At 32.5% G+C, this 23,342-nt stretch overlaps 1 protein-coding gene and 1 long non-coding RNA gene across 2 annotated transcripts in view; both read left to right on the forward strand.

Moving 5' to 3' along the window:
- The window catches only part of LOC148237490 (uncharacterized), a 73,320-nt gene extending 50,723 nt beyond the window's left edge, over positions 1–22,597 (forward strand). Inside the window, exons 3-7 of the mRNA XM_088205061.1 lie at positions 18,020–18,425; positions 18,493–18,635; positions 19,927–20,450; positions 20,523–21,558; positions 21,627–22,597. Coding sequence (XP_088061187.1) covers positions 18,020–18,425; positions 18,493–18,635; positions 19,927–20,450; positions 20,523–21,558; positions 21,627–21,844 — 2,327 coding nt within the window. The 3' untranslated portion in view covers positions 21,845–22,597. The remainder of the gene's footprint in view (positions 1–18,019; positions 18,426–18,492; positions 18,636–19,926; positions 20,451–20,522; positions 21,559–21,626) is intronic.
- LOC148237491 (uncharacterized) lies at positions 2,463–10,938 on the forward strand. Its single transcript, XR_015812606.1, has 2 exons — positions 2,463–7,584; positions 8,057–10,938. It is a non-coding gene; the product is annotated as an uncharacterized LOC148237491 (long non-coding RNA).
- Positions 22,598–23,342: the final 745 nt, after the last annotated feature.

The raw sequence follows: 23,342 nt of genomic DNA on the forward strand, positions 1-23,342 counted from the left end.
AAATTGTTTTACGAGAAAGGTTTACTTCACACATACGAGTTTGTTTGAAAGACCGCACGGAGGATGTTGACTTAAGTGAGCTCACCAATAAAACTCGGAAAAGCGGATTTGTTGTGTGCACGTATGAATAACGGCCATTGTGTTTCGTTTTACGGCATGCTCGAGTGTGCGTTCCTCCGCCTATGGCCGAGATGCTGAGAAGAACCATACGATGGAATGATCTTATTCAGACGGTTCTTCAATCTTTGGGATTTGAGCCATCAAAGGAGAACGTGGAAATAATCCACGAATAAATAGAACGAATCGTAAAAGTGTGTAATAAAACAGGCGTATTTTTGGAAAATATTTCTCTCCGATGGTCTGATTTTTATTGTGCGGCTGAATAATAAATTCAAGATCAAAGATCTGTGTTTTCATTGTTATCTTTAAAAACCTTGTAAAGACGTTAACTTAAATCAACAATACTAAGAATCTTTCAAGAATTTGTTTGATTTATAATATTTGTACTTCACACACTATGTATACACATGTCGAGATTAAAAAGTAACAAATATTGTAAAAACGCTGCTTTTATATGACTAGCTTGAGAACAAAACTTCGATTGGAAAATATATTTATGTTTTAAAATACTATATGCTTATGCTATTGCAATATTTTTGACCTAATTGTATTTTTTGTTTCTTTACAGGTAAAGAAAAATCAAGCAAAATTGTCCATTGCCACAATCAATTAAGGTATTTTTGTCGTTGGTATGTTTTGATGAATTATATATTATGTTACAGGTTTGAAAAGTGTCACTTTGTTAGCCACTGAGTAGTTTGATAGTGGCAAAAGTGCCAAAAAAAGTAATAATATTGCATAATGTGCTCGCATAAATCTATTATATAACAGCTTCGGTAAAATGGTGATTATTTTGCAAAGCAGAAATTCATCTCTGGACCATTTATGTACCTGTCGCGGCAGCATTCGTTTAATATTCATATGGTTGGCCACCATACATAATTGTATCGTCTTCTGCTAATTTTCATCTTCACTGTTTGCATAATAACATTATTCTTAAATTATATATGTATTTAATGTTCGCTCGGTAATAAACGAACGTACTAACATTTGCCGCAATAAAATTCTTCCTCTCTATTCCGAATAAAACAGTTTGATGGCCGCTAATGGCGGCGTTACGGGCAAATTAACGTCGAACGCGTTATCAACGACCGGATGACTGTCTATGTATCTAAACGCGTCGTTGTTTTCCTATGTTATTAATCGCCGAGAGAGCTTTTCCTCAACTTCCGGTCCGAGTATTTTTCTATATAACGCCGCTTCCGGTCGCGTCTCAAAAGCTCTCCACGTAGCTCGATCGAAACCAAGGGTGTTCTTGACACGTGAATTATTGTCGAACGCTGTATTTTTTTTTAAAACAATTTCGCAATCGAATGGATTCGTAGATTTGCGTCGCCGTTTTTGTCGCTGCAGGTTATCAGTATTATTTTTTCAACATAGTCTTTGTTTATTTAAATACAAAAAAAAAGTTATTTTTGTTTTTAATTAATTTTGAGTCACGTTAAAGTTATATAATTATGAATTTTGACGTGAAGAGAGAAGCGGAGTTTATCCGAACTCGGTTTAAGTTCTTAATGATGTTGTCTGGAGTGAGACTCGATCGAAAGTTAATAATTTGAGCGCTGTTTATCCGTTTATATACACTTAATCAGCCTGAGGGAGGCTTAGTGCTCGCTCACTTTTTTACTTTTATGTTCGTTACGCTGGAATTTAAACACTTTGCATTTGGGTGGTTTGGTTTCTAAAAAATATCATAAAATTTTTCACTTTTTTAGAGAAACTATGAAAAATTATTTAATACAAATACGATTATTTGATATCAAAGCAATAATCGCGTAAAAGCAAAGATATGTTTTATTTGTAGGTAATTAATAAAAAATGTTCATTAATAATAATATTACTCTTTGGAGGAAAGATTCTGCTTTTCGGTAATATTCATTTAAAAACAATACAATTTTTAAAGTGTTAGATTTCGCTAATATTAGTCTGCGTTATTTTACTACGTGATTTAAAAATATGCGTACAACTTAAATATAAATTATGAATTAACATTTGCTACATATTTTTCAATACGATCAGTTTTTGGAGGTTGACTGCCGTATTTTAGGCATGGGATTCCAAAAAAATATATTATTTAAAACATATTTAGGTAGCTTTTGCATATATTTGTCTTATTATTTGAATATCTCCATAAATATGGAGTTTATCATTTATTCAATATCTGATTAGAAAGCTGAAGTTATATCGTTACAAGTCAAATTTATATCGCTCTATACGAATTTTTAAGTGTTAGATTTAACAAATATGAGTCATATTCAGGTGCGCTAAAAATATAGAAGAATAGGTGGAATCCAGTGAATTATATTGACCGTTCCCGCACTTCTGCGTTTTTTTTACTACGTGATTTAAAAATATGCGTATAGCTTAAATACAAATTATGAATTAACATTTGTTGCACATTTTTCAATACGATCAGTTTTTGGCGGTTATTGTATGTCGTATTTTAAGCATTGGGTTCCGAAAAAAAAATATTTAAAACATATATGCAGATAATTTATTTGCGTAGATTTTTGCATATTAAGTGGAGCATACCTTTGCCTTATTATTTGAATATCTCCATATATATGTAGATTATCATATATTCATAGTACTTCCTACTAATATATTTACATAGTAAGTTGGATATTTACAATGTATAAATAATATATAATAATAAGCAAACGTGATAAAAATAAATATTCTGTTAAAAAATTGGATATCAATTCGGAGGGGCAAAATCGGAGATTTTTCTTTGCACCGGATTGACAAGAGGCTTACAACTGGTTTTTGTATTACTTTGCTATAATTTATTTTCTTTATTGCTATACCCTTACAATTGTGGAAAAAAAATATCTGGAATAAATTTGACGAATGAATACAAAGATGGATGATACAGATTTATAAGTGAAGTCTTATGTAAACATTTCATGGCCCGATGCCCAACATATTTACTAGTTTTTACGCTCATATTACAATAATCGTCACGTTTTAATCTTGTCTAAATATAATAATTGTTTTGAAATGTATAATAAGTGTACATCACCGGACCGCGCATATTTATATGCGCTAAGTGTGTTTAGATAATATTAATATTCAAAGCTGAATTATCCACATTCTTTCACATATAATATCTTAGAATCCTTCACAAGGAATGATTGCTATATACAGTAGCTTTATTATGAAATAAGTTGTTTTTGGGTTACTCACTTAACGTCGACAAATAAATACGTTTAGTAAAACGTCAATTATTGAGAGGTCGTCAGAATTGCTCTCTAAATCTAAAAAAAAACTTCGGGTCTGTAAATTTACAACAAGAATAATTATTATTACGCTTGTGGTTTGTGGAATTGAGATGTTTAACGCAGCTTATAAAATATCTTTGGCATAACAATGTATTCTTTCGGCTATCCATCCTCTTTACTAATATGAACTAACAATAACTTCTTGATATTAATTTATGGAAATTTACATTGGCAGACAAATTATGTTCATTGTTATTACTATTATCTTATCAAAAAACAGTTAGTGTGCTCTTTTTTCTATCTAATTTATACCAAAGCCAACTCGTAGATAGTTCTTTTTTGTGTCATGCGTGGAGAAGCACATTCGCGATAAGAACGCCCCAGGACCGAAACTGTCAATCGTCGAATCGTGCTCCTACACTTTCATTTGTGCAATGGGGTATATGTGTATTTTTCGCGAAAAACCATTTCCAGGTCGCGTTATCGTTCCGAAGTTCTCGATAATACGCCGGCCATAAAGATAACGCGAGCGCGCGCTCTCCGGGACCGTTACGGAAATAACCGTAAATAATCTAGTTTTTTCATTCTTTATTCTGTCATTTTTTTGCGCTCAGAAAAGTGACAAAAGGCCTCCTCCTCTTCCACCTCTCGTTTCGAGCAAATTTCCACCGCCGTTACAATGATTGATTCTTCTCGTGCGTATTTCCAAAACTATCCTACATTTGCATAATGGTCCATAATTTAATGTTTTGGATTCTCGTGGGTGGCTTTAGGACTTATGCGGGTGGGGTTTGTTTGCTTTTCAGCCTGATGTTTTCCCAATGAGAGTTTTTGATAAGGCGTAGCTATGAATTAAACATGTAAAATTCAAATTTAGACATGAAAAATACTTTATATATGTATTTTCAGTAATATACGCAAGTTTAACCTTTTGAAGTACACTACGGATTTATTGCAAACTTATTATTATATCACTATCCAATCTTTCATAGCCTTTCATTATTAGTAATAACAAAGAATAGTAAAAGTTATAACTTGCACGATTGATGGATTATAATAAACATAATGTTGCGTCTGCTAAACCTTTTTACCTTACGAAGCACTGGGTAAGAAGAATTTATTTTGTGGCACACTAAATAAAAATTCCAACAAAATTAAATATATCTCATCAGCATAAAATTAATTTTCTAAAAATCCCATAATATATGTACAATATGTATATACATAGATAATTAGTACTGAATAGAAATAAATTTAACGATTCTTTCTAAAATGTTTTCCCTAGTTATTTTATTAATTACCATTTCTTTTTAATAATTACAAGCTAATTTTATATGTTTTGTATTACTGCGCAGTATATTGATTGAGTAAATTTATAAATAATTATGTTTTGTAAATATTTTAATGCAATATGATCGGTGTTAGCCCAATGCGTTACAACGGGGTGAACATAATCAATAACTACTAAGTAAATTAGTAACATCCAGCATATCAATTATAAACTATTATCGTATATATAGTTGTTTGAGTCCCTACATACAACAAAATACCTGTTTTGTCGTATGTAGGGAATCAAACTAAAGTTTTGTTTATATTGTCTCTAATTTAAGAGCTGTATCATTTTGTATTCTTTTTAACTAACACTGTGTAAGAAAATTTCACTATGATTGTCCATTTCGTATAATTTAATAATTTTTTTTCGGTCTGCTTTTATTGTGAATTTTAAAAGTGCTGCCATTAAAAACCACCAAATTAAGAATCTCTTTTACTGGCGTGTTTAAGAGGAAACTACAAAATTTATTTTAATGATTAAAATTGTACAACACTAATATAAATGTTTTTAAAATCATACAGCTTTACAATAAATCTAGTATTTTTCACTATTTTTAATTTATTAGGGATTCAAAATAGATATTTTTTATCGTTTTGAACTATACTTCATATTTTAAGATTTATTGTGTTTGCCAATTTTAATTTTTAATAAAAATTCAACATTTTTTATTCTTCCCGAGCTGGCTACCTACCTAGTACAAAAACGATTACAAGGGTTAAGTTGTTCTAATAGTGTGCAAATTTACACAGTAACGCGGGAACGGTTGAAAATGTGCTTGGATTAACTGCGTATCTATCAAACGCGCACTTGCGAAATTTTAACAGAAATTGAACATTTTATTTCAATGTATTAATATTAACTCAACCAGAAATAATAATAAAATTGCGCAGTGTTGTGAACCTTTACATTTAATTTATACTTTTTATTTAAATATAGCACACAGCTACACGATGGTTTCAATATCTTAGTTTAATAAATAAAACGAATCAATAATCTATTTATAACCCAAAAAGTTGAGGGTCCGGTATTCATACACTCACTAGCTGCGGTACCTTACGATAGTGAGGGACCGACAGCTACAATAATAATATTATTAGTGAGAAAGATGCAATTGAATTCACAGCAATAGAAAAACTGATCTAATGATTCGCATAAATGAAATTAGTTGAGCTTTGTTGCCGAATGTCTGTACATTCATCGATTTGTAAGACCCGTTAATTTTCGAGTTAATTTTTTGCTTCAGTGAAATTTTCGTTGAGCTGATCATCAATGTCTCGCAAAATGTCATGAATTTTCTGACTAAGGAATGGTCTTAATTTGTTTGATGGTTGTAATTTGCTTGTAACTCGGGAATCGAGTGAAATTTCTTAAGATTTTTTATTTTTATTTGTTAATTATTATTTGTTTTTTATACGGTTATTTACGAAGATGATTTATTAGGAAAAATAAATGTAACATATTTACAGCTGCTAAGCGAAACTTTTATGTATGTATTTGTGACGAAACTAATCGTGTACATACGTAATTTGGGACGTGGAGAATTTTACTAGTTTCCAAATCTTTTTCTAGTAGAAAAACGTAAAAATGATGTCTTGATTTTTATCAGCATTTTATGGCACTCGTTTGTAGATATACTTTAAATTAATATTTCCGATTGGGTTTTAAGCACATTTCCCAGTGTTGATTGTAGAGGAAATATCAAAGTACCAAGAGTTCAGATTGCAAAAGTATATACTTATTTCTTAACTTGATCATGGACTTGTGTTTTTTTTATCACACCCACATTTAAAGTAACGTGTGTCTTTAAAATGATTTTTTAAAAAGAAAAATCATAAATTAGAATGAAAACTGTACTGTGTAGATATGACAACACAATCAAAGGGATCGAAAACGTTTATACATAATATGAGTTTATGATATTTTTTCCCCTTATCGTTCGATTTACTTCTATCACCTGGCAACACCCCAACTCATATATTGCGATAATCAAACGTCACCGATGACAATATTTGACAAATGTCCGTCGCTCTTCTCCCATTGTTCCCTGATTATCACTTTATTGCCGAATATCAACCCTCGTGCGAACAGCGGGGGTTTGCAACCTAAGCTCATTTTTTATTTTTTTGTAAATCGTCAAATTAATATTAAATTAAAACTACTACTACATATCATAAATTATAGAAGCTATATCGATCTATGAAATACACAATAGGCGGTCCTTTCTGATCGCTTAGTGTTGTCATTCATCGTGACAAATGGAAGACGCGCCAATTCTTATAAGCTTTCTTTTGTGGAGGATATAGGTTTGAACCAGTGGCCACCTCATCGTGTAATGTCACGTTCGTGTGTGAATCGGGACTCGTGACAAGTTACGTACGTGTGTATAATCGCAAAACGGGCTGTCGGTTACATAAATGAGCTGTAATTTTGCCATCGTTATTATAAACGAATTGACATAATCTCGCATTGTATCGATCACGATCTGCCAATGTAGACTGTTTATCACAAACTTCGCCATTTATTTTATTAAAAGTCGTCTAGTCACTATTAACGCAAAAACAGCATTATCATATATAGTGCTTAAAGAAAGTCAGAATTTGAATCTCTTATTTTTTTCTTTCTCCATTGTATTATATGGGGTGGAATGGATACTTTCAAGATATGGTGATGGCGTTGAATGTTGCATATTACTTGGACCGCGAGACGCTCTAAAACAGGGGTTCTTAATCTGTTTGGAAAATAAATTGTGGCATTAACTTATATTGCAGATTTTATTATATGTATCAAACTTGATTGAGTTAATTCAATTATGTTTTGGATGCGAGTGTTAAAATTTATGTATCTTTGAAACGCAACTATTCAAATGTTATAAGTGAATAAAATTTGATATTTAGATTCATTTGTTCGACGGTACGCATCATAAGATTCCCTATCGAGCTCGACGGTTTACCGTTACATTCTAATTAGAATCCACTACTATTTGCCTCTCAGCCATACACCGTGGGGGTGTTACCCTGTGCTTCTAAAGAAATATTTACCATTTTATTTTTATTATATAATAATGCCCTTTTCTTATAATAAATACAAATATTTTATTGCTTTTGGAAGCAACAATAGTAGGAACACATTTAATAATGACTATAATAATTATATTTATATTAAAGATCGTTGAAATTCTGCGCGAAATTAAAAAAAATCAGATACATAAGTAGTAAAATTATGGAATGAAGTTAGTAGTATTGTAGGTTAATCAAATTTATTCATTTAACAATCCAGAACTGACGCCGATCCCCTAGAAATAAAAGTGGGAGGGGTGTCGCACACAACGAAGAAAGAGATAAAGCATGCTATGTCTTGTAACGGTACTTCGTCCAGACGACAGGACGTCTCGGTCGATATTCGGGTGGTTTGTTTATTCCAAGTAAGAAACGAAGTGGTGGTTTTGTCTTAAGTTTCTGATGGAAGTATATTCCTAATACGCGCTTATAAGCCCTTTTTATTTTCGGATATCTGATGAAATTGTATTGACACCGAGTGTATTCTTACTGTATTCTGATTAATATCCCTGGAATGTTATAGCGCGGCGGCGTTTTACCTGTCACAGAATATATATAGCAATGTCAAGGTACAAACAGTAACAAAAAGTACGCTATACGGCGGAACGCTATAGGAGGGACTGCCGCATACGCTATAGAGGGGTTAACTGTACTTAATACTTAATTTACTGTACTTACTGTAACTTTTTATAATATTTTTTTTATTTGAGTCAATAGCATATTTTTATTTAAATACCACGTAAATTAACATAACAATAAATATGTTATATTAATTTTATAAAAAAAATATTTAGAGCCTCTGAATTGATATAAAAAAATCCACAAAGTCCAAAAAATATATAAAAAATATTTAAAATAAATTAACGAAATGATGTTTGATTAAAAATATGTTAAAATATATTATTTAAACATACTAATACAAAAAAATAATAAAATAATCAAAGTTAAGAAACACTCATTTTTATATAATTTACTATAGATGCAATATAAATAATTATGGAAAAATGCGTAAAATTAACTCACTCCCAGATGTATACTAACAAATTAACAAATATGTTTAAATTAATTCACTACTCAAAGGGTTAAATTATGCAATGAAATTTAAGTCAGTTATTATTTTGTATCAGTAGTCCACAAAACCCGCCATAGATTTTTCTCCTATCTGTTTCATTATAATACAATAATCGACAGATTATTTTTGCTATAGTTTTATGTATTATAAATCTATAAGACTGAACAGTTAACAAAATGATTTTTTAGACTTGTGTGTGTGAATCAATGACAGTAATTTTGTATAAACCGCAACTGAAAATCACTGAATCATATTTGTGTCACAAGGAAACTTATAGGAGTCCTCGAGTACCTACTCATAGAATAAAGAAAAAGATTCAAGGGCCATCTGTACGCGGATATGAGTACATCTTGATTCTCACGCATTCCTCACCACTCATCAGATCATTCATCTTAAAACTGCATGCCGACAGTCATATGAATGAACGTTACTGTCCAAGAAACGCGCAATCGATCTGTTCAACGTTCGTCGAGTTTTAGGCGCCACGTCTGAGATTGATAAACGTATCGAATGATCATTTCCAAAAGTCAATACAACAATTACCAAAAGTTTATTGAACCTAACCGAGTAACACATGTCCTTTTAGCGATCCCCCATCACCTTGCAGAGATTGCAATTAATTAACCGCACCTGTCCCTCTGAGGGTCTGGGCGATTATGGCGATATTTATTATCCCATGTATGTAACTTCATACATATGTATATATGTATGCAAGAAAAGGGGAGGAAAATCTAGTACGCTCTTTTTCTTTATCGAGTCACGTATTTTTTGACGACCGGCGATTTTTCAAGTGACACTACTATTCTGTGCGGGTGATGCGATTATTATTTATAAAAAATATGTTTTGTAAGGACTCGTATTGTATTTTTTTAATGCTGGATCGAATCCAGTCAAGCGGGTTCTTTTGTAAGATACGAAAAAATGATATCAAAGAAGATTGTGTTGATAAGCGGGAAGAATGCGATTGAAAGATATTTTTTGTCGTTATGTCTCTCATAAAATGTATAAGGAAATAAAACGATTTATTTTGCGTTCTTTCAACTTTATTTAGCATGCGTAAAATTTTACATATAAGAGATTTTAATCTTAGATGCAATATAATATGTTGCTCATAAGATAGATTTGCAAGATTTAGTACTCAATGGAGAGAGGGAAAAAATATTAAAAATACTTGTGATATTGTGTCTATTTCTTCTTTTCTTTTATTTTAATAAACCCTCATAAACATACGGTGCCATTAATGTTGAGTTCGCCCCTAATATTCTGAGTCTTAAAAAAAAAATTATTACTTTAGAAATTTATTTTCAAATCGCCTTTTTATTGTACTAACTACTTGAAGAATATTATGTAAATGTAGAAATATTATATATCTATGATTAAGCCGCTAAGCGAGAAATTTCACAATCGTTGCGCAGTATATAATTTAATATATTCATGTTAATTATTTAGAGCGCGGATTAATTCGAATTACGCGCGCGCGGGTTAGTTCGCACCGTAAAAATTCACCGCCTAAAGCTTCATTCTTTCCAACTTTTTAATCGTATAAAATACGATATTGCGAACGCGTTTAATTTATCGTAATAATGCGGAACGTCGTTTGCACGTTTCTCATTATTTAACATTGAATTATTATCATTATTAAATGTATAAATTCGGCGGAAAGAGTAGCCGGTCGGTCGGTCTGTGTTGCCAGTGCGACGGTCGAATTTCCCGTTCACGGTTCGTTAATTTCGTAATGCCTATCGGCCTCAGGCTAATTTTTTGGCCGACGTGTGCGGTTTTGCTCTCGTAGTAACGGTCTATCGATCGGGGGCTCCCGCATCCGAGGAATATCTTGGATGCTTCAAGGCCAGGGACGTTTTCCTATATGTGCATAACCATTTTCCTTATTTATTGGAAACTGGAGACGCAATTTCTTACAAATTTTAGAGTGGTTTATCATTGTTATACATTGAATAGATGTATATAAATTTTATTATTATATTAAATGATTCATCCATCAACGATTCACTTTATACAGAGTTTTATTCCTATCATATCAGTAAATCTAGGTACATAGACATGCATTGCTTATTTGTTTACTTCAATGTAATTTTAAAGTAAATAAAGAATCTTTTCACCGTCAATAGAAAAAAATTCATATACGCACAGAGCGTTCCAAACCTTCCAAAATTATTAAAAATTGAGATACCCAAAACAGATGCAAGATTTTTTATCTTGATATTTAATTTAAAAATACTGTAATTGAGTAAGTGTGTTTTAGAGTTTAAATGTAATCGAAAGCAGTTTTCCTACACGTTGATTTGCTTCTTATTACTATTTTTTACCCTCTACAAATTCGATTTCACTACTTAAAGGCCTCAAACATTTAATTAAAAATATAATAAAATTTATTATGCATACATGATCTTATCATGAACATTGTCTATGTGTAGTATAAACAGGAATTTGATGTATTATATGTTTCGTGTTCAGGGGCAATATTGGGGTTGCATAGTTTGTAGATAGTTAATTCCCAATGGGGGAAATAATGCGTTGCTAACGCACGGGAATACATAATATTTTGAATAGTCTTTTACGTGTTACACCATTCTTTATGCTATATAACAGCATATAAATCTGATAGTGCTTTTGACTTTGTGGGGTGCATGTTTTATTTTAATTAAATAACATGTTTTTATTATAGTTGTACTAATTGGCATTAAGATTTACTGTAACATATTTGTTAATATGTGACAAAATTTTCTAGAAAAATTATTATGTAAGCATAGTAACAATAATATGAATGTTTTTTGTTACTAGTTCCAGAAAAAAAGTTGAGACCTTGACCACTGTACCGTTGCTGTACTTCAGACTAAACAATGATCGAAAAAAAAAACAATTTTCTTGCAGTCGTGGAAATTTTTGCAAGCAATAATGACGCATTTCTTTTTTTAATAGTAAAAATATTAAAGAATCGTTTTACCGTTGTGTTATATCAGGGTATTAAGAACGTATAAATCAAATGCGTATTTTGAGATAATCGAGAACAAAGTTATTAAAGTGCTTTAGAATATTTATAAGATACAAAAAATACCATTTAGATATATTTGTTAAAAATAACACATTGTTTGACCTCAATATTATGGATGAATCATATGCTAAAATAAAATGACAATGTTTTTGAATTTTATTAAAATAATTGAAAGCAACCCATACCGCTTTTTATAACGAAATTTACTGTGTGCTTGACCAATCATTCTATAGGAAATAAAACTGTATCGATGTGTATTTTTCAGGACGTTTCTGCATTATAAGTTATGCTTGTATATGATTCACTCGAGTCACAATCCGTAGATTCTGGAAGAACATTGTTTTTGTGTGCCATTTAATTACCGAACGTTCCCACTGCGTCGGCACCAACACGATTTTATTGCTTTTGACGTAAAATTTTGAATTCTGAGAAGGGATAATTGTTTTTGCGCCCTCCTATTGACCAAAATTCGATTTGAATGTACTTTGACCAATACTCTCATATCAGTAAATGTTGAAATAAATGTATTTATATAAATATTACTATGAGCAAAAACTTTGAATTTGTAATACAGTTCAGACTATTATAATGCAATTATTACATTCAGAAATTTGCATTTCGAAACGCTCTAACCTTTAGTTAAACGTCCTCGTAATTCATCCGATTAATCAATAGAATTATAATCTAAAGAGATTGTTTAATAATTATTGTATTTTTCCGATGTGTTCCTTTTTGAGTTATTATAAATCGTTTTACATAACTAACAGACGCACGTTAAAACTTGAGTCGCGAGGATTTCACATGATGACCCAAGGCTCGAAAGTTACGCGTCCCAAAAGTTTATCGGCGAATCCTGCGGGTTTCGACTTTTAATCTTCCATGACCGACCATTATCATAATGGCGGTCGTGGTCAGAGTTGGGTGTAGAATGGCGGCGTTTCGTCAAAGCCTCATTAGAATAAACCTCCATTGTTTGAGAACTCGTGTGTGTTTTTTTTTCCTTTTTTCGTGAGTGCCATCGATTGTGCAACGGAAGTGTAGTCTCTTTTGTCGAAATATATTAAATTTTCCATAACGACCTGGGGTTTTCTTTTCTTATTAGCCACAATTATAACTGTGATTTTTGAGGTCATTCGAGACAGGCGCCCGTGCGCCTTGCACCTTTGAGCGTCGCTAATTGAGCACCAATTACGTATCGGTAATAAACACACGCTACGTGTTGATTCTATTGTAATAAATGTGTGAAATTGGATATGCTGAATCATGGTTTTAATTACAAAAATATGAGAAATATTCGCGGCAAACTTGCAGAATGTTATTTGCATACCTAGCGACATGAATGTTTAAAAAAACACTTATTTGCCTTCAATGCATAGAATTTGTGTGACGTAATAATGCTTATAGGTGCGTTTAAAATAGTTATATTGTAATTATTCACTGATATCATTAGCAATAATTGTGAACGAGGATTGTCGACCCCTCCCCCTCCTAACATAAACTGACACATATTCACCCAAACTTAACGGAATCACTTTTACGGCGAATCTACTTATGCGGGAAGCAAAAAACATCGAAAAAGTTGCCATTTTGACATTGAATATGAATAAAAAACACATTACATTAACATTTCCAGAATAAAATAGGCACAGAAACACAAACCATGGGATTCTAGTAATCTATCAAATGGAAATATATGTATTTTATATGTAAATCTATCTATTTTCAACCACAATTAAATTGCGCAAATATAGAAAGTGTAAAATAAAACGTCATTTTATTTAAAAAGGCATCTATCTGTCCACACATGATGCATTCGCCCCAAGAACGACATGTGTTTGAATAGACACATATTACAAAGAACATCTGCAACCCCATTGTAGTCAATAAAACATCGCATCGTTCTCATTATACCAACCCATTTTACGATATGTTTGTGTGGCGGTATATTAAAGTTAATCGTGGATAAAGCGTGTTTTGTTTTTCCACCCGGTTCTCAATTTATTGTAATATATTATGTACGCGAACGGCACACGACTCGTCGAATTAATTAACCGCTCGACTGCGATACAAGAACACCTGTCTTTCTTCACGCATCGCGTGTGCCTTTTTTGCACAATTTGCAATGTTTTTTGTTGTTGTTTGGATGGACAAAAAAAGTCGGACGATTCGTTCGACCTTGATAGGACGATTTTTTTGCTCTTTTTAATTTCGTTTAGAAGCAGTCAAATGAGGCATATCTTCGCAAATTGTTCGTCTCAAACTGTTTATTTTGAAACATAAATTATTATACTTAAATATAGATTAGTTTAACCAGCGGTTCGGAGCAGCATTCTGCGGGCGAATTACTGCTGAAATTATTGATGGCGGAATCATCAGATATATATATAATAATATTAAAAAAATCCATTTCAAATTTCACATTTTTCCATTATTATTTTTTTTATTTAAATAAACATACTAAAACGCGGGCGACTGCAAACAGCTTCGTGGTCGACTGGTCGATCGCAATCAACTCACTCGCGACTTTCTATCGATTTTGATAGAAAATTTACGTATTTCAGATTGTTTTATAACATAACTTCTACAATAAATCAATGCAGCTTCTTTAACCATCACCCTTTGCACTCGTAATCGTTTTCGTACTAGGTATGTCGCCAGCTCGGGAAAAATGAAAAATGTTAAATTCTGTTTTAAAATTAAAATTATGTACGTAGAACATAAATATAAATAAAATAATACCAAAAACGAAGAAATCAGAACAAATACTTACATTTATCTAAATTACATTTTAATTTTTTTTGTTCTCTCAAGTACCATTGGTTGACAATCCATAACAATAAATTAACACAATAGGGCGACCACCCATTTTAAAATATTTATAGGACCAAAAAATGTTTTAACCATAAATAAGTAAATATACCCAAATAACAAAGACATGCCGCTCAGTTTTAGATAAACGTATCTACCTGCGAACGAAGAAAGCTTACATCGCTTGCACGAGGTATATCTATGTTTATATAAACTGATGTTAGGTATATTTTTAAAAACTAAAATACGTCCCATCGATGTCAAATGAAACGTTGCACTTAATGTCATATTATTTTATATATTTCTTAATTAAAAATAGACAAAACTTTAGCTTTTCAGTAGCTTTATGGTACATATTTGTTTGTGATTTTATATATTCGAGCTAATAATGCTTAAATAGCATCAGTGGCGTAGCTATGGTGCGGCGGAGGGGACGTGCCGCCCCTGGCGGCACTTGCTTGGGGGCGGCATATTCGCGATGGAATCGTCTAATGTGGTTCTTAACCCTGAATATACTAAAATTTATGTAAATCTACGAATAGCAAGAGCTTAACAATAATCAATTTATTATTTTAAAAAATGCTGATTTTATGACTTTGCAAAAAAATGTATGGGGGGGGGCGGAAATTTTAAGGATTGTCCCGGGCGACACATACCCTAGCTACGCCACTGAATAGCATATTTTTATACAAAAATAAAAAAGTGATGCACAAAAAAGGGCACTACGATTAATAATATGTGGGATGTTGATTTATTGTAAATTAAGGAAACAAATATGGAAAAATATTATTTTTAAATTTTTCGTAAATCCCCAAGTTCTATTAGTATACCAACTCATCTGTGTAAAACAATTTTAAATAATCAATAGGTTGTATACAGTTTGCGGGAACTTGGGGCCTAAGACATTTATCACCTGGTGGGAATATTGCTATTTTTAAGGTACATTGTCATTACTAGTTATTATTCTCCAATTTTCTGATGTGGTGCGATTTGTTTGAGGTATCGTTTTTTTCGCTATTATTTTAATTGCCTGTATTCCATCTTCGATTCAAGGCAACATGCCTAATTTCGACGTTACTTTCTTTACTATCATCATTGGAAGAAGAAAAATCAAACATGAAATCCTCCCCATCACTATCATTACAATCACTATATTCAGCGATAGCACTGTTTTTTTTACAATACAATTAAAAAAAAAATTCGCAATGAAAAATGTAAAAATAAGTAATTATAACAAAATTATTAATCATTATAGTCTTACTTAGACACAAATTATGGACACCCGAGACTGTCAAAAACCCAATAGGCAATAAAAACTTCACCGACGTGTGTCTACCGAAGGACGATCGCCAACCATTGCCTTCGGAGAAATCTACGGCACATCTGCATTTAAATTTAGTCATAAAAAAAACCCCGACTTATCGCGATAAATGAGCTCACAAATTCAAGTAAAAATGATATTTTGATTGATAATACATGCTTCTTGAAACTCTTGTCTACAACACTGCAAAAACGCCATTCAAAACATGCTCAGAAAATACCCAAAAATTGACGTTATATTTCATTAATTGAAATGGTGCGCCTGACGCACCCTACGAGTAATATAGAGCCAAGCGATGGTGCGTCTCACGCACCTTACGAGCGGAAAGACTTCCGTAATTTTAATCAGATTTTCTAGCTAATAAATGAAAAAAATATTGGTCAATAGGAGGACGCAAAAACAATTATCACTTCTCAGAAGTAAAAAATTCACGTCAAAAGCAATAAAATCGTGTCGGTGCCGTCGCAGTGGGAACGCTCGGTAACGAGCGTTCCCACTGCGACGGCGACGACACGATTTTATTGCTTTTGACGTGGATTTTTTACTTCTGAGAAGGGATAATTGTTTTTTGCGCTCTCCTATTGGTCAAAATTCGGTTTATATGTGCTTCATTCGATTCTCATTAACTGTAAATCATAATATTGTTACGAAAAGTATTATTTCCCATGTCTTTTAAGAGTTTCGGCGTAGCTCCGCTTGCTCTAAGTTGGCGGAACTCTAGTTTATTCCAAGTCGAAAGCGAAGTGGTGATTCTAGAAACGGTTCCTGCCTGAATTGTCGGAAGAAAATGGTTCAATAGTGTTCTAGCTTATATACCGTCAAGAATTGGAGGAAAGTTTAACGTTCCTTCCGGTACTCGGTCCCTTAAGCAATGCGATGATTCGAAGCGGAATCAGACTCTTTGTTATTGTCGAACAAATATATGCGTAACAGTAGAACGAAATCGTAAAAACTGACAACGTCGTCATTTTATCAGATTAAAAAAATATGTTGCTAGGCAATATATTATAAATAATATTCCAAAACAGAAAAATAACAATTAAGAAATATCTTGATTTTTGCCGTGGAACCCAATAAAAATGTACGTACCGTCCCCCCCCCCCCTTTCAATGTCCCCGAAACTAATTAACTTGAACAATCAATCAGCATATGCAGTGAAAAGTTGATACTTTTAGAACTGCTTATTTTTTCAAATGATCATCACCAAGTCGCGCAAAGAGAAATTTTGCTTTATGTGATTTATTTATATGCTCTAATATTCATTATTAAATATTTAAAGCACATTTATTACTATGTACTTATTTTTTGTATTCGCAAAACAGTAAAAATATTATACCTTGTTTTAGAAATATTTTCGAATAATTCTATAAATGATCTCAATATAACTATAAGTTAAATTCGAAGTTGTATGAAGCTATCAAATATGTTCGATTGAAATGTTTTCCAAAAATGAAATAAACAGTCATAGATAAAATGTTAGAATTCTTCAAGCAGAACGATTACATTCACAAGCTCCCGAATGGTTAGTTTTTAATGCAGCATTGCGCATACCTCTCGCAAACCCGTCGGCTGACCTTTGTAGTTAATTTGCTTGCGTTCCTTTAGCAAATTCCTCGAATACCTGGTTTAGCTGCGAGCGGATTCCGCGGCGATGAAACGAACCTCGTTTTTTACGATCGAGTTCGTTATACGTTATATGACCTGCCCCTATTGTTTTCCTCAGACCTTACTCTAAATTCAGACTAAACTAATGACGCTTCGACCGCTAAATGATATAACAATAAAAGCGTTCGAGTGAAACTGATCATGTGTTTATTGCAATAATAGATACAATTGGAAACGATAGCTTATGTAACCAAGTTTCTTTTTTATATACACATATAAAAAATGTAATTTCAATTACGTTGTAACTGTTATATCAACAACATATCGATTTGATCAATAATTGCTTGTTGCAATGTGTAATTTGTAAGATTGAGCTCATTGGACTACATAATCTTTATGTTGGAATATAAACGAGTTTCTCTATTAAATTATCACATGCAAATATCTATAAATCTATATTTTTATTCCAGATTGCGTCCATCTTCAATTGTATAGAGATGAGAAAGACCGCATCAAAAATGGACAGACTAAGGCTTCACTCTCTCTTCAGCAGTTCCTCGGTTTGGAGTTTGGCTTCACTCTGGATAAAGAGTCCAATACGCTAGCAGTTTTGTGCAGAGATGTCTCTCCTGTGCTGGCTTTCTGTAATGTGGAGACACTGCTTCAATGGAAGACTAGAGCCGCTCGAGCTCTGGGCGGTGCCGATAGTGCAACTGAGGGAAAAGTGTTTCCAGCCATGTTGGCTCTATCGCCATCTGCGGCTCGTGCTCCCAAAGGTCCCGTACGAGTTCACATCACTACAAGAACTGCAAGACTTTGCCTAACAATGGGACTGCCACCACGTGTTCTAGCTGCTTGGGACATAGCCGATCTCAGGTAAGCTTCTAAATTAAACGTTGCTGGAATTATATATATTTATTTATATATAATTATTATTTTTTAGACGCTATGGACTCGTGGATGGACGTCTTTGTTTTGAAGTCGGTGCTCGCGGAGGACGCACGGAAGGAGCGTGGGCACTCTTAGTGGATAGAGCGGATAAATTGTTGGACACCATTTATAATGCAGCATCTAGTATGCATTCAGGTATTTATATAGATATACGAGGATGAGTCAAATGAAAGCTTTTAATATAATTTAATTCACAATTTAAATTCTGATCTAATTTCCATGACTTGAGCCATAAGCATCAGTCAATCTAGTCTTTATATCTTCTATACTCTATTTGCGTTAACACAGTCAGTTCTATCCATTTCATCATTATTCATAATTGAGAAAGAGATGACAAGTTCGGGTTTATGCCCCACTCATGGCGTTTTATTTAACAGAGTCACTTTGAGACTTATCTCATACTTCATTGGTCCGCATGTGCCGAGCAAAGTTGTCATATACATTCTAAGTACTTGTTATTCCGTCGCAGTGAGAACGCTCATTACCGAGCGTTCCCATTGCGACGGCGCCGACACGATTTTATTGCTTTTGACATGAATTTTTGACTTCTGAGAAGTGATAATTATTTTTGCGCTCTCCTATTGAACAAACTTCGATTTGAATACATTTTGACTTAAATTACTATCAGAAGCTTATAGTAATATCAGTAAGGATAACTAATATATTCTTAAAACGTGCAGACATCAAACATCCCATGAGAGATGAATTTTGGATTCGACCAAATGAAAGTTTTAAAACGACTTATATAATAAGTGAGAATCGAATAAAGCATATCAAAACCAAAGTATCCCTTCTCAGAACTAAATATTTCACGTCAAAAGCAATAAAAGCGTGTCGGCGCCGTTGCAGTGGGAACGCTCATTGCAGCACTTTTAAATCCAAATACATTTTCACCGATTCTTTGGCGTAGTGTTTTGAGATGGTTACAATTTTTTGATGTGTTTTGATGCAAATTGAGCAATGATGATTATTTTTTATAAATATTTATTGGAATTAATTTCAACATAAATATCTACTGCCTTCAGAAATTCTATTACATTTTCAAATTTTCTAACTATTTAAGACTGCCCCCTAATGTTTTAGGCACATATGTTATTTATATATAATATTACGAAATATAACATATAAATATAAATTATCTCGAGTTCCAGCCTGCTCAAAATATACAATATTGAAAAAATTAAATAAAAAAACATTAGAGGGGGGCGCACCTGATTATTTTAGCCTCGTGCAAACATGCATCACCAAACTAAACTTTTATTTGTCACCATTTTACTACTAATGTTCAAACTATATGTAACACTGCTGCTAATTTACAGGACAACATTTTTTTATCTTACTTCTAAAGCTTTCCTCTGACTCAATTTTGTATTCAACGAATTTATTCTTTAAAAAACAGTATTATATTTATATTTTAATTTTTCAGTACACGATCTAAGAAAACAAATCAAATTCAAACGAGAGAAACGACTATCAGAATCGAACGAATGCAACGATTTGGACATCAGTTTAGATCAGATGTCCGAGACGGACAGCAGCATTGGTTTTGGCGATTCTGCTTCATTGCTAGACGTCCAAATGAATAAAAACAACGAATCATACAATTCAGGCAGATCTGTGAGCGTCGGAAGATGTTCCAGTTGTATAAGCAGATTCGGAGCACAAGCTGGAACTTCTTGGGCTCAGGATTCGTTCAATGAGATGCGTCCGGATGTCGACAGAACATCGCTATATTCACATTCGAGCGGAGGCACCTCTGAATATTCAGTACCAAAGAACGTTTGGAGAGATAATGCAATCACTAATTCTAGACGTTCTAGTCCGATTTGCTCTGTTACCGTACCATCTCCGTGCGGTTTATGCACCTGTAATATCTTACTATTACCAAAAAAGGTTTTCAGCGGTGCTTATGAAAATTATGATGTACCAAAAACTCTTCCACTAATAAAAGTAAGTTAATTTTTCTTAAATTAATGATTTTTTAAATAAGTGCGTGAATTAATATATGTATATATTTTTTAGGAAAGTTCAATTACAGATAATTACGATGTGCCAAAAAAACTAAGGAAATGTCTCTTGGACGATTCTAGCAATTGCATTTGCTATAAGACGTTAAGTATGCAAGAAGATGGTATAAAGTCGGTCGAAGATGCTAAAGTGCCTTTTGAAGAAACATTCCAAAAGGACGCGCTGAATGTCCTTTCAAATTATATAAACATCGATCCCAACACTAAAACAGACAATCTCGATTTAGATTTAGACAAAGCTTCTGATCTAACGTGGAAAGATTTTGAGGATTCGGATAATATATTGAGGAATGCCGGTTTTAGTCAGAATGAAATTGACGCTTTAGAGAACATACCTGAAAATGAATCCGATAGTGAAACTGCAGATAATAATACACTAAAGAAAAAAGATAGCAGTCAGCATTACTTATGCATGGAGCCTCATGACGTAGTCAAAAATATCCGATGCAACACTTTGGATCGGAAAGCTTTGCCTAAAAACAATACGGGAAGTCTCACTTTCAATTCAAGAAGAAAGTCTAGTTCGGCAGATTTCCTCAAAAAGGCAGAAGAGTTTTTCGATTTACCCAAAAGCAACAGTCACAAAAACGTCTCGGAAGAAGTTAAACCCATTTCGATCAAACCGATAAATTCGTTCAAACTCAATGAACTGAATCCCAATTTATCGTTTAATAAAGTCGAAACGGTTAAACTGACGAAAGTAGATAATATGCTAATAGCTAAATTTAAAGATTCTGTCAAAATACGTCGATCGAGTAGCGTGCCTACTAAATCCGATAAAAACAGAGACTCGTCCTCTTCTAGCGATTCAGGAATATCGACGGGATCTTTAAAGCATCACAGATTCGATATAAACGAACTCGGTTTGCATACCAGCAAATCTGCCGATTTGAGAAGAGTGTATCCGAAGTTATTGATACATCCTCCGGCGTTCGCTGATCCTATGCAGCAACTGTCTTTTAAATTTCACGAATCCGACAAGTCGACGATGGGATCTGCCGAAACAGCTTCAATCTTGAGAAAGCGCAAAGGTATTATTTAATTTTATGGAAATTTATACGTATCGATATACTTTTTACACTGGTTGACTTTTTTACAGGTTTGACTATTTACGACGGACGAGCAAATCGCAGTCCGAGTAGTTGCGGATCGGACACGTCGGACTATTACGAAACTTTATCGATATCGTCGTTCGGCTCAAACGAGGCGAACAATCGAAGCACGACTCGACCGCGTTCAGGTCGAGAATACAGCAACATTCAATCGACTCTTCGCCTTCAATCGGCGTGCGAACAATGTTGTCATCAAGAAGTGTGAATTATCTCTTTACTTAAAAGTTTAAAGAGAAATGAAATTCCAACTGCTAAAAATTGTGTAAACGAGTATTATTTTTATAGATACAATAGTATGTAATCTTATGATAAGGTACTTAAAAGTATTGGTAAATAGACGATAATACCAAATAATCTGTTTTGTAGTGCTAGGATAAACGCTGTGATCAAACCAAAAAAAGTTAACTAAAAACATTAAAAAAGTTCATCTTTTTTGTTTATCAATTTCAATTATTTTTATGTATCAAAATTTTCATAATAATTATTTTAAACATACGTTACCAGCTGGTCTGGTAAAATAATAAATATTCTCTATTATCTATTACAACATTAATGAAATTTATAATTTATAATGAATTTTTGCACATGTACATAGTGAATTATTATATGTACATTTTATAAAATGTTTGTATTGTATAAAAAATATTGTAATTATTTATTAACATAATTGTATAATATTATTTTCTTCATCCTTTATAATAGGTGTATGTAGCGGGTAGTGTGTTATATAAATAGTTTTTGTATAGAACAAAGTCCATGGATAAATATTAAATATATGCATATTAAAATATTTTTTAATTGTAATATATAGATTTGGCATGTTTTTTTCATTTTAATACATTTATTCTAGTCAATAGTGGATGTAATATTGTAGATTTGATTATTGTTTTCCAAATTATAAACATATTATACATACTAATAAAGTTATACTTGATTAACAATAAAAATGTGTTAAATACAATTTTGTTTTATTTTTTTTATGTATATATATATATAGAGAAGATTTAGGTTAATGAAATGCTGACAAACAAATGCTGTTCACATCTGTAAAAAATGAAATGTTAATTAGTTTGCAATTATGAATACTCGGATACTTTTCTACATACATTTATTCACGTCTTCAAAAATTAAATATGCGACGTGAATAACGTAAGTCTGAACTGATATTTTGATGAATAATGTTATACGAGTGATTCAGCGATTTCAACCAACTTCTTCAAAATATAAAAAAAGATTAGAGGCAAATGAAAAATTATTTAATATAAAAAATGTAACGTTTTTAATTTTTAATTTGTTGTTTTCTAAAATATATTATTGCTTTTAAATTACATCGGTAAGTGTCCTGCTCTCTGAATCATATGTCAGAGTTGGTCTGATCAGCATTTTGTAGGGCAATATTTTTGTACGACGAGATAGTGTCTGCGATTTGATTTGTTTTATTAGGCTGAAATAGTATTTATTTGCTGACACTACTCGTTTCTTGAACTCCTTGCTAACATAATATGAATTACACATATAGTGACAAATCATAATAAGTTTTTAATAAAGACAGATACTGAAAAAACAGAGATACAGACAAGACTGAAAGAATAAATGATATATAAATCCAGAAATAAATACAAAACACAGTTAAAGTAAAAAATAATAATAATAAAAAAATACTATGAGATTTTTCTGAGAAACGCTACCATTTATATTGATTG

Source organism: Plectrocnemia conspersa, unplaced genomic scaffold (genome assembly GCF_051122295.1).
Source record: "Plectrocnemia conspersa isolate PC_06_02 unplaced genomic scaffold, ASM5112229v1 ptg000002l, whole genome shotgun sequence".
NCBI lineage: Eukaryota > Metazoa > Arthropoda > Insecta > Trichoptera > Polycentropodidae > Plectrocnemia > Plectrocnemia conspersa.